At 37.2% G+C, this 13,120-nt stretch overlaps 1 protein-coding gene across 1 annotated transcript; it reads left to right on the top strand.

Annotated features, from left to right (window-relative positions):
* Positions 1 to 8,152: 8,152 nt before the first annotated feature.
* LOC137246347 (uncharacterized) lies at positions 8,153 to 12,590 on the top strand. Its single transcript, XM_067777454.1, has 2 exons — positions 8,153 to 9,955; positions 11,656 to 12,590. Coding segments are annotated over exons 1-2 (1,242 nt in total). The 5' UTR covers positions 8,153 to 8,714; the 3' UTR covers positions 11,657 to 12,590.
* Positions 12,591 to 13,120: the final 530 nt, after the last annotated feature.

The following is a 13,120-nucleotide window of genomic DNA, read 5'->3' as shown; positions in this document are numbered from 1 at the left end:
TAAAATGCGCGCACAAAGATATGACTAGTAATTCAGATTGATATTATTGACAGGTTCTTTTTAACTGCTGACGACTTAGCACATTTACACATCATTGCCCACAGCACGTAAAAATGAGAAATACATTTTTTTTTTTTGGATTGATGCCTTTTGAATTCAATTGTAAAACTGCATTAAAATACAATTTTTCGAAAAAATTGACTTAGCACATTTTCACATTAAGCTAACGAAATATGTGTCTGACTTAGAAAAAAAAAAAAAACAAAACAAAATATAAACGAAAATAAAATCATATTTTTTAATTTATTGTAGTAGTAAAATATTAAAAAGAAAATAATAAAATTGTAGTTTATGTATTATATGTATTGTATATGCATGTATGTAACAATCTTTCGCAGGGTTGCAAGCGAATACAAAGTATTTTTTACTTTGTATTCGCTTGCAACTCTGCGCAGTTATCACAATTACGAATGCCGGTAAAACTCGGCTTTGCCAAAATTATGTAGTTGAAATTAGATTGCATTACAAATAAAAACAACTACATTACTTTTTTCGCGAAATATTTCAAACGAATGATAAATAAATTAATTAAATATTGTAATTGATGGATTTGCGATGCAAGATGCAAAATATGAAAGTAGAATGTAAGAACAAGATTTGAGATGTAATTGCTTTTGGGCGAAGAATCCATGGTCATAAGCACAAACAGCTTAAATCGATACAAGTTAGACGAGGTATTAGCTTATGTTGACTTTTTGGCGCATGACAAAAGCAGAAGTTATATTTGTTATTGGACTATAAAATGTTGATTATAAAGTCTATGAAATGAAATGTTGGGAACTAAGTATGAAAGTAGTGTAAATTTAAAGAAAGGATTTTAAATTTTCAAAATTTTCATATTAAAAATTTCACTAAAACTGTTGCATAACCGTTGTTATTTGCGTTCGTCCAAAAGCAATGTCATTTACATAATGTATAGAACCTGGGCGACTGAGCTTTGTTCGGCTATCTTCGAGTATGCCGCATAACATACTTTGTTCTACATGTAATCATTAATCAAACTCTACTTTTTTATATGTACATATATTATATATTTTTACTTACACTGAGAGAAAAACCAAATTGTTAAAATAACTTTTATCATGGTCATTTATACAATTGTGCAAATTTGAAGAAAAACTATTTAATTTAACATTTAATAATGACAAAACAATAATTTTTAGGTTGATTTAAAAATTTAAATCCAACTAGAAATAATGTCAAACGAACATTGTTTCATTTTTCTGCTAAATATCTAAAACAATCATTTTTAATGCAAAAATGTTATTGTCGATATAAAACTAAAACACTGTTGAATCAAAATTATATTGCGTTAGTTCTTATTATCTTAAATTGTATGTAGCAACAAAACCTACATATGAATAACGATTCATGGCTTACTGATTTACATTTCTGCATGACAAAAAGCGTAATTTATAAAAAAATGTTGCCGCGTAAAGTCGATTTTTAAACATATATTTAAAAAGGTGATTTTTAAAACAATTTTGTAAGAATGGAAAGTGAAATAATTGAAAATGTATTGTACGACATAGGTAGTGAAGTAATTAACATAACTCCATGTTCTGGCGAAGTTTTTAATAACACAAAAATTTCATTTCTGCGCGAGGAAGAAAAAGACGAGACAAATTAAAGGCGCTTCTTAAAGGTTTTGATTTGGAAAATGTGTTTGAATATTTAAAAGGTGAGTATTAAATAATATTAAAGAATGCATTTGTTACTTATCTCCATTTATGATTATAGCTGCAAAAGTAACATACAGGAGTTTAAAATACTTAAGAAAAGAAGATCTGAAAGAAGCTATTCTACCATTGGGGCTTCGAGTGGAATTTTGCGAAAAGCTTATCGGATGGCAAAAGAAAGAGGTATGATATTCGGCCCTAAAATCAGCAACCAACTTAAATTTCTATTTCATTTTAATAGTTTGGCATTGACGACGAAAAAATTTCAGCTGATTGCAGTGAAATAAAAAGGCATAATCGTCACCTGATTTAAATTCATCAACTAGCAAATCCTTTTGCCAAAAAAACATAAATAAGGTAAAATTTATTAATGTTATTGTGGTCGCTTTTTTGTTCGCGGGCGTTATTTCGTTTTGTAGATAGGCATTTTTCTCCTTTGAAAATGAAATAAGGCCCGCGGGATTTATTTCCTTTTATTGGGAAATTACGCCCGCAACGTTATTGCTCTTTCTCAAACTCATACTGTATATAAAGCACATATCAAATAGCAATAATTTGAGCCAAACGTATTCGGATTTTTGGCGAGGATCATTTTATTTTTGTTTACTTTGCTTTTATTTTATTTTATTTTATTTTTATTAATTCATTTGGTTATTTATCTATTTATTATTTAATTTTTTATTTTACTTTATTATTATACTCAGTTGAGCAGAGCTCACAGAGTATATTAAGTTTGATTGGATAACGGTTGGTTGTACATATATAAAGGAATCGAGATAGATACAGACTTCTATATATCAAAATAATCAGGATCGAAAAAAAATTTGATTGAGCCATGTCCGTCCGTCCGTCCGTCCGTTAACAAGATAACTTGAGTAAATTTTGAGGTATATTGATGAAATTTGGTATGTAGGTTCCTGAGCACTCATCTCTATTTAAAATGAACGATACCGGACTATAACCACGCCCACTTTTTCGATATCGAAAATTTCGAAAAACAAAAAAATTGCGATAATTCATTACAAAAGACAGATAAAGCGACGAAACTTGGTAGATGAGTTGAACTTATGACGCAGAATAGAAAATTAGTAAAATTTTGGACAATGGGCGTCGCACCGCCCACTTTTAAAAGAAGGTAATTTAAAATTTTTGCAAGATGTAATTTGGCAGTCGTTGAAGATATCATGATGAAATTTTGCAGGAACGTTACTCCTATTACTATATGTACGCTTAATAAAAATTAGCAAAATCGGAGAAGGACCACGCCCACTGTGAAAATGGGCGAAATCGGTTGATGACACGCCCAGTTTTTATACACAGTCATCCGTCTGTCCTTCCGCATGGCCGTTAACACGATAACTTGAGCAAAAATCGACATATATTTATTGAACTTAGTTCACGTGCTTACTTGAACTCACTTTATCTTGGTATGAAAAATGAACGAAATCCGACTATGACCACGCCCACTTTTTCGATATCGAAAATTACGAAAAATGAAAAAAATGCCATAATTCTATACCAAATACGGAAAAAGGGATGAAACATGGTAAGGTAATTGGATTGTTTTATTGACGCGAAATATAACTGTAGAAAAAACTTTATAAAATGGTTGTGGCACTTACCATATTAAGTAGAAGAAAATGAAAAAGTTCTGCAGGGCGAAATAAAAAACCCTTAAAATCTTGGCAGGTATTACATATATAAATAAATTAGCGGTATCCAACAGATGATGTTCTGGGTCACCCTGGTCCACATTTTGGTCGATATCTGGAAAACGCCTTCACATATACAACTACCACCACTCCTTTTTAAAACTCTCATTAATACTTTTAATCTGATACCCATATCATACAAACTCATTCTAGAGTCACCCCTGGTCCACCTTATGGCGATATCTCGAAAAGGCGTCCACCTATAGAACTAAGCCCCACGCCCTTTTAAAATACTCATTAACACCTTTTATTTGATACCCATATCATACAAACATATTTTAAAGTCACACCTGGTCCACCTTTATGGCGATATCTCGAAAAGGCGAACACCTATAGAACGAAGGCCCACTCCCTTTTAAAAATACTCATTAACACCTTTCATTTGATACCCATATCGCACAAACAAAGTCTAGAGTCACCCCTATAGAACTAAGGTCCACTCCCTTTTAAAATACTCATTAACTCCTTTCGTTTGATACCCATATTGCACAAACGAATTCTAGAGTCACTTCTGGCCCACCTTTATGGCGATATCTCGAAACGGCGTCCACCTATGGAACTAATAATTACTCCCTTTTAAAATACTCATTAACACCTTTCTTTTGATACCCATATTCTACAAACAAATTCTAGGGTCACCCCTGCTCCACCTTTATGGCGATATCACGAAACGGCGTCCACCTATGGAACTAAGGATTACTCCCTTTTAAAATACTCATTAACACCTTTCATTTGATACCCATATCGTACAAACGCATTCTGGAGTCAACCCTGATCCACCTTTATGGCTATAACCCTAAAATACTCTTTAATGCCTTTCATTTGATACACATGTCATACAAACACATTCCAGGGTTTCCCTCGGTTCATTTTCCTACATGGTTATTTTCCCTTATATTGTCACCATAGCTCTCAACTGAGTATGTAATGTTCGGTTACACCCGAACTTAACCTTCCTTACTTGTTTTTATTTTAATTTACATTATCATATTTTATTTTATTTTCCTCAGGATTTATTTACGTTGTTGTCGAGTACCACACGTGGAAAGAAAATTTTAAATTTCTACAAAGAGAACAGTAGGCTTAACAATATCAACAGGGACGAAGTAATTGCTATTTTAGTCGAAGAAATGTTCTACGGAAATATTTCTCTTAAACCGAATGATTTTTATTCGTTATTAAACGAAATTTGCTCTGTTTTACTTAGTGAAGTAGACACAAAGATGATTTTATGTTTTATAAGAATTTGAAATAAATTAATATTGTAAACAAAATAGTGTTCTTTACTTCTTGATTAAACAAATTTTTTAATTAAAATTTTCAGGAATATTACTATATTCCCCGGGCTGGAAAACTATTCTATAAATACGTAAACTACCGCAAGTCCAAAAAAGGTTCGCAGAATAATATACATCACAATGTAGAAAACAATACGCATCAATGCACTGAAGAACTCAACACTTCCATTATGAGCACCTTAAAGTTGTCGCTCAACAAGGAGAACGCAGATTGGAACGAAGTTTTGGATAAGTGGGCTAAAACTTTTGCAGCAAGGCAACAAGACGTGAACAGCTTGGCAAGTGTCGATTTTTTGAAAGCCCGGCCGAAATTGGCCGATGCTCGGGCACCTGAGCTGGTAAGTAGATAAGAATATTGGTGTATATGCATAATCAAGTTTAGTAGGTGCTTAAAGATTTAGCTTTTTGACATAACTTCACATAGACTATCTGTCAGGTTCAACCAAATTTAAGTACCTACTTAACTTTGTCTCTTAACATGCTAAGTTCGAATCACTAAACGGTTGAATAAATAACTCCAATTTGTAATAATGCAAAATGGCCTTTATTAAAGTACTTCACAATAACACTCAAACTGTGCAACGAATAGCTTGCTTAATAACCAAACTGATTGAGAGCTCAAATGAAACTCTGCTATTCAAAATAATACTGCTCTTGCTCGCTAGATAGCGTCTTAGTCGAAACTGCTTGACAACTCAACTCAAACTGAATTCCAGCGCCTCTACAATTGCCGCCTTTTTTACTCTCGGATTTCAACGTTCGCATCTTCTAGGCGCTTCCAGAATCTACTAGTCCAGCAGCTCTCAAACTTCTCAGCTGTAACTACAATTGCACATGGCGGAACGATACAAGGTGGCAGCATGGGACAGCTGATCATACCCTTTTTTTATTTGATTTGATACATCAACTTTCGGCGCAGTACGATTTTGACATTTGTCCATCGAATTTACAAAAACAAAATACATGGAATTTTTATTTATGTTTGTAGGTATGTCACCATGCTGCCACCTTGTATCGTTCCATCATACAATTGCACAATTTTATAGTTTTTCTCATTGCATACTTTCAGGAGTATCTCAGATATATGCATGTGTTTGTGCATTGACTCTCCGCTGTTCGTATACGTACATGGTACATATGTGTAGACGCAATTATTGTTTCGTTTATGTAGATACATATTGATTGGATTATTGATGTGAATTCGCGTCACTGCTTAGCATCGGCTTAGAGATAGCAGCACCCCTTATTTTTGCTAATATTCGTAACAATATATATAGGAATGATAAGTAAAGAAGTAAAGGTAAGAAAAGAGTTCTACATAATTAAACCAACATTGAAGGCGTGTTTAAAGCAACGTTGAAAAAAAGTCAAACCAACAACTTTTCAATTCTTATTTAAAAACTCTACATTTTTAAGCCAACATAGGAAGTTTTCCCACTGACAGTTATAAATGTTGAAATACAAACAAAGTCAAGTTTGAATCAACTCTATTTCCAAGTTGAATAAAGAATGTGAATTTTTAAATCAACATTGATTTATTTTGAATTGAAAAGAAATAATCTTATAATTACAACACTACTTTTCAACGTAAAATTTACTCTTCCATAGTTAATTTAACAAATTACAGCTTTGGTTGACTATCGTAGCTGTTTATTGTAGAATTAACCTCGTTATAATAAGTTTTACCTTTGTTTCTTCCCTCAGTGTACCAATATTTGATTTCCTTAAAAACAGAATTATTAATTTCAAACATTTTTTAGTTATACACTATGAAAGTCTCACAACTTTATTATTGTAAATTTCACGAATGACAACTATCAGTTAGTTTAATTAAATGTCAACTTACTTCCTAAGCGCCATCTGTTGGTAAGTAGTTAAATGGTTAGATGTCGTCAAATTGAATTGAACTAGTGTTCAACGCTAGCAAATTACCATGGTAAGATATCTTTTTGCTATGGTGAGAAATCTTTCTAATAGTAATCTGTGAGAAATTGCAATTATTCATTTCATATTTGCCAAAAATACGGCGCCTTGACAGTGCATCTCAATTTTATTAGCGTGTGTGAAATTAAGAAAATTAAGTCGAATCATGTGTAAGATTTTTTACGAAGATTTTTAACTTTAATGTTCTCTTTTAAAGTTTTAATAGAATATGAGTAAGTAGAGCACTATTTCTTCAAACTACCCCAACCCTAAATGGCAACCCTACTCAAAAATGTCCATCTTGTAATGCGGAGCGAAATACCTTTCGTTGGTACCCATATCGGCATATCTCATGCAATTTTTTTAATTTGGAATAGCTGGCAACCCTACTCAAAAATGTCCATCTTGTAATGCGGAGCGAAATACCTTTCGTTTGGTACCCATATCGGCACATCTAATGCAATTTTTTTTTTATTTCGAATAGGTGGCAACCTTGTGAAATATTCTGAGTGGCAAGTCTTAGAAGGTGATACATTATCTCTGTGCCAAATTTCATTTAAATCGGTTCAGCCGTTCCCGAGATTGTTCTGCTATACAAACATACAAATATACAAGAATTGCTCGTTAAAAGTTATAAGATTGGAACGATTTTCCGTCATCCCTTGTTAAATTTGGTTTCGAAACAAACCGGTTTTGGCGTAGTGCCATCATCAGTGTCGAGTTTCGTTCTGATGTGTTGTTGTCGTTTGCCGTGTATTTATAGTTCGTAGGTACATGAGCAGGTATTGTCAAAATTGATGCTTGCGTATATTTAGTCATATGTAAGTGTTCTGTGTTCATTCAGAACCGAGGGAGGTTTTTACTGATCGATTTGTGTAGCTGACTGAGGCAGGCGAAGGTCCGTAATTTTAGCCGTTTGACCTTCTTTGTGGGTTTGTTGTTTTGGTGCGCTAATCGTTTTGTGTTTATTTGTTGCTGTGTGTTTGTCTGTTGTACCTGTGTGATTACTTCGTATCTTGTAAACAAGTTTTAAAGGCTCGAATATTATGTCAGAAATTGTGTTTATTTGTTCGTTTATTATTCTACAAATAACAAGGAGTAAACAATAATTATAAAATATAAATAAACAATGTTTACAACACAAATCAAATACAACAAGTAAGGAAGGCTGAGTTCGGGTGTAACCGAACATTACATACTCATTTGAGAGCTATGGAGACAAAGTAAGGGAAAATCACCATGTAGGAAAATGAACCTAGGGTAACCCTGGAATGTGTTTGTATGACATGTGTATCAAATGGAGAGAGCCATAGTTCTATAAGTGGACGCCATTTAGGGATATCGCCATAAAGGTGGAACAGGGCTGGCTCTAGAATTTGTTTGAACGATATGGGTATCAAATGAAAGGTGTTAATGAGTACTTTAAAAGGGCATGGACGTTAGTTCTATAGGTTGACGCTTTTTCGAAAAAAAAAAAAAAATTTCGAACATCAAGAAGGTACAGTCCACAGCAGCAGGAAAAGTTACCAGCACAGGCAGAAGAAACCGCTATCCACACAAGTAGCGGATCCGTTACCAGCACCAGCAGCATTTCCCCATTACCAACACCAGCAAAATCTCGGAACAACAGCGTACGGTAAATAGAAGGTATCCCAGGCAAAAAGTAAGTGCAGAGAAAAAAAATTTTCCTACTACACATACACAGATTTATATAACCTAGCGGACCTCTAAAGCATTTCTCGAGACACCTCTCATGTTCTCATAGCGTAGAAAGAACCCTAGAGAAAAAACCAGAGTTAAGAGAAAAGTACTCTGAAGTATTAGAAGAATACTTAACTCTGGACCACATTGAGCCAACTTCACCTCACGAAGTTATTAACAAAGGTAAATACTTCTCCTTCTATTTGCCTCACCACGCGGTTATAAAACTCGATAGTAAAACCACAAAAGTACGAGTAGTCTTCAATGCCTCCAAACCAACTCACTCCGGAAACTCATTGAATGACATATTACACACCGGCCCCACACTTCAAAATGACTTAATGCTGATAATCCTACAGTGGCGCCTCTATAAATTTGTTTTCAGCGGTGACATAGAAAAAATGTACCGCCAAATTATCGTCTACCCAGAAGATCAAGATTATCAACGAATCCTCTTTCGTAGATCTTCTAACTCCAAGCTTGAAGATTTCAAGTTAAAAACAGTCACCTTTGGTGTCAACTGCTCACCCTACCTCGCGATTAGAACACTCCGCCAATTAGCAGAAGACACAAAAGAAGAATACCCGCTAGCCAACAATGTACTTCTGCATGAAACATATGTAGATGACATACTCACCGGCGGATATGAAATACAGTCCACACTCGACTCCATGACCCAAGTCATCGAAGCGCTCAAATCGGGAGGATTCCTTCTCAGAAAAATAACGGCCAATCACCCAAAACTACTCGAAGGCATATCCCACTCAGATTTCTTGGACATAGATTTCCTCAAATTCCAGGACTCCAGCTCCACCAAAACGCTTGGAATAAGATGGAATGCCCTTACAGATTCCTTCACGTACTCCTACGACCCCAGTCCGTCGAATAATTCGCGAACGAAAAGGCAAATTCTGTCGGCGGTAGCGAAACTTTTCGACCCGGCAGGATGGCTATCGCCAATTATGATCACAGCAAAAATCCTACTGCAGCAACTATGGATGGAGGGAACTGACTGGGATGAAGAAGTAAAAGCCGGCGCTCTTCAAAAATGGACGGCTTTTCACGAAAACCTCACGGCAATAAGCGACATAAAAATTCCCCGTTGGGTTCAACTCTCCCCCGACATACCCACTCAATTACACGGTTTCTCAGACGCCTCTGAAAAAGCCTTCTGCGCCTGTGTATACATAAGAACACAGCAATCTCCAAACGTATACGATTGTCACCTGCTTGTGGCGAAAAGTAAAGTCGCTCCCTTACAAACGGTCAGTCTCCCTCGACTGGAACTTTGCGGAGCAGTTCTTCTCTCTAAATTAATAAAACAAGTTCGACTTCAGCTAAAACTACCACCTCACGAACTAACATTATGGACGGATTCTTCGATAGTGTTAGCATGGCTAGAAAAGTCACCCCATATGTGGAAATCCTACGTTGCAAACCGCACCTCTCAGATCATCAAAAATCTAAACAACGCGACTTGGAAACATGTAGCCAGCAAGGACAACCCAGCTGATCTAGGAACTCGAGGATTTCGGCCCCAAGACTTAGTCGACTGCCCACTATGGTGGAACGGACCCGAATGGTTAGCCAAACCCTTTCAGTTCTGGCCAAACACCACGCCTAAACCGACACCCCCATAGAACAGAAACCAATCGTCACTCTTCACACCACTGAAACCATCGATTTGCTGGAACGCTGCTCCTCCTATGCTCGTGCGCTGCGCGTAATGTCATTCGTCTACCGCTTCATTCATAAGGCAAAAGGACTCCCAATCCCCCCGACAAGCTCGGTTTCTCACGCGGAAATTACACACACAAAGGAACGGCTTATCCTCCAAGCGCAATAAATGCATTATGGAGACACGATTTCACTATTAAAAGCATCTAAACCCATAAGTAAAAAAAGCTCTCTCTTATCCCTGAATCCTATGCTCGACGCCAAGGGCCTCCTACGCGTGAATGGGCGGCTCAGTAAGGCCCCTATGAGCGACAACGAGCGTTACCCTATAATAATTCCGGAAACTTCCAGGTTCTGCATACTGTTTCTCAATTTCTTACACTCAACGCTTCTCCATGCAGAAAAACAACTCATGGTCCGAATGGTACAACAAGAATACTACATCCCTAGATTAAAGCTCAAAATAAAATCCTGTATTTCTAATTGCAAACCATGTACGGTGTACCAGCAAAAGATGAAGTCGCAGATAATGGCTGCTCTACCAGCGGAAAGGACGACATATACCTTACCCTTTCACACAACCGGTGTCGATTTTTCCGGCCCGTTTCTCGTTAAAACATCCCCACTACGTCGAGCCTCCCACACAAAGGCTTACGTCTGTGTGTTTGTCTGCTTCTCTACCAAGGCTATTCACCTAGAAGCCTGTTCGGACCTAACAACGGAAGCATTTAGAGCCGCTTTTGCTCGCTTTGCCGGTCGCCGCGGCCTGCCTCATAAGATGATGTCAGATAATGGAAAAACGTTCGTCGGGGCTCAACGAGCAATTCAGAAAGAACTATCGTCTTTTCTAAGTGAAGCCGCCTCGGACATAGCCGACAAATACGCTCTACATGGCCTCTCTTGGCAGTTCATCCCCCCTTACGCTCCTCACATGGGCGGTCTCTGGGAAGCAGCAGTGAAGAGCTTCAAAATACACTTCCACAAAGTTGCCGGAAACCATAAATTCTCGTTTGAAGAGTTCTCGACACTTCTAGTTCGCATTGAAGTGGTCCTCAATTCTAGACCACTCTCTCCAATGTCCGAAGACCCCCATGATTTACTCCTCTTGACCCCAGGCCACTTTTTTCGGGGAGCCCCCCTGCTGTCTCTCCCAGAACCCAATCCCGACAATCTTAGCCTCCTCCACCGATGGCAAAAACTGAAAGTCCTTCACCATCAATTTAGCAATCGCTGGAAAAATGAATATTTAAAGGAATTGCATAAGCGTCAAAAATGGAAGGCCCGAGAACCCAACGTCAAGGTAGGGGACCTAGTCGTCATCAAAGACGACCTTCTGCCTCCCAACGAATGGCGACTAGGTCGAATTTCAAACCTACACGTAGGACCTGACGAGAATGTTCGCGTCGTCGACATTCACACCCAGAACGGCACAATTAGGCGCAACATTACCAAGATATGTTTATTACCCATGGCATAGCCCCCCTCTCACACACGTCCTGTGCCCTATCCCTCCAAATCCCCTTGCCACCCTTCTCTTTTAATATCACAGCTAATTCCTCTGTTTTCGTTTTTTTTTTTTTTCTTTTCTCTCAAATTTCTCCACAGAGCTCATAATGGAGCGCGGAAAATGCAGGCTGTGTTGCCGCCCCCACTCTTTGCGCCATTGCCATGCGTTTTTGGCCATGACTCCAGCAGAGCGATATGAGTCTGCACGCGTCCATCGCTACTACATAAACTGCTTAGCCACATCTCACCCCACAGGGACGTGCACTTCCACCGGCAGTTGCCGCCACTGTGGCAGAGCTCATCACACGCTGTTGCATCGGCCTAATATTGCAACAGCAACACGTAATCGACATCCGACACCACCACCCACACGCCATAGGCGTGATGATCGACGTGGAAGAACCAGGCAGCGTGCAATTGAACGACCAGCGGCGCGCTTACAGAGCCGCAGCGCCAACCAACGTAATCTGAGGAAGTTAGTCAACCAAGCGAAGAGTACGCTCGATCAGCTTAAAGAACTCCTGCATTCGTCCTCTTCGCAGGCCCGGCGCCATGTTGAAGACAAGGAGGAAGAAAATTTAATCGAATTTTAAATATGATCATTTTCGAATTTTTATATATACATATACTCTTACACTTACCTGAATTCTATAAAATTAACTATTCATATAGGTATGTATATATAGCCAATGAACTAATTTTATGAAATAAAATACATATATACATATACTTACCTTAAACTCATACTCACCTGTAAATTTATACTCACCTAAAAATTTTTATATCATAAATTCGAACGCCCTAATGTAAAATCTATTAAATCAAACTGGAAGAATACCGCTTCTTTGTCATGTACGTACCTTAAGTATACATATGTACATATACATACGTAAAGAAGTAAAAAACCAAAGGCTCAACCGTCAGCAGCAAAACGGAGTGAGTGCAGTTATCGTTGAGCGCGCGGTGAAAGCTATATATTTCTTTTTCTACTCCCTAAACTCTTGTTAATTCGAATTGTGCACTTTGAAGTTTAACCCAAGGAAGGTATTCTTCTAAATAAAGTTAATTTGTGAACGGATTAATATTAAATAAATATTATAAACCCTTTTATTATTGAAAATCGTGTGCCGCGTTGATTATTTAGTGAAAGGTGATAAAAAGGCGTAAGTAGCCAACCCAGCCAGTAAGTTGCCCTCCGTAGGCACAATAGAGTGGCTAGTGAAACTGAAACAATGAGGGTTTTAAAAGGGAGTGGTGGAAGTTGTATATCTGAAGGCGTTTTCGAGATATCGACCAAAATGTGTACCAGGGTGACCCAGACCATCATATGTCGGGTACCGCTAATTTATTTATATATGTAATACCACGAACAGTATTCCTGCCAAGATTCCAAGGGCTTTTGATCTCGCCCTGCAGAACTTTTTCATTTTATTTTACTTAATATGGAAGGTGACACACCCATTTTACAAAGTTTTTTTCTAAAATTATATTTTGCGTCAATAAACCAATCCAATTACCATGTTTCATTCCTTTTTTCGTATTTGGTATAGAATTATGGCATTTT

Source organism: Eurosta solidaginis, chromosome 3, assembly GCF_040869045.1.
Source record: "Eurosta solidaginis isolate ZX-2024a chromosome 3, ASM4086904v1, whole genome shotgun sequence".
NCBI classification, from domain to species: domain Eukaryota; kingdom Metazoa; phylum Arthropoda; class Insecta; order Diptera; family Tephritidae; genus Eurosta; species Eurosta solidaginis.
This window is presented reverse-complemented; position numbering and strand designations above follow the sequence as displayed.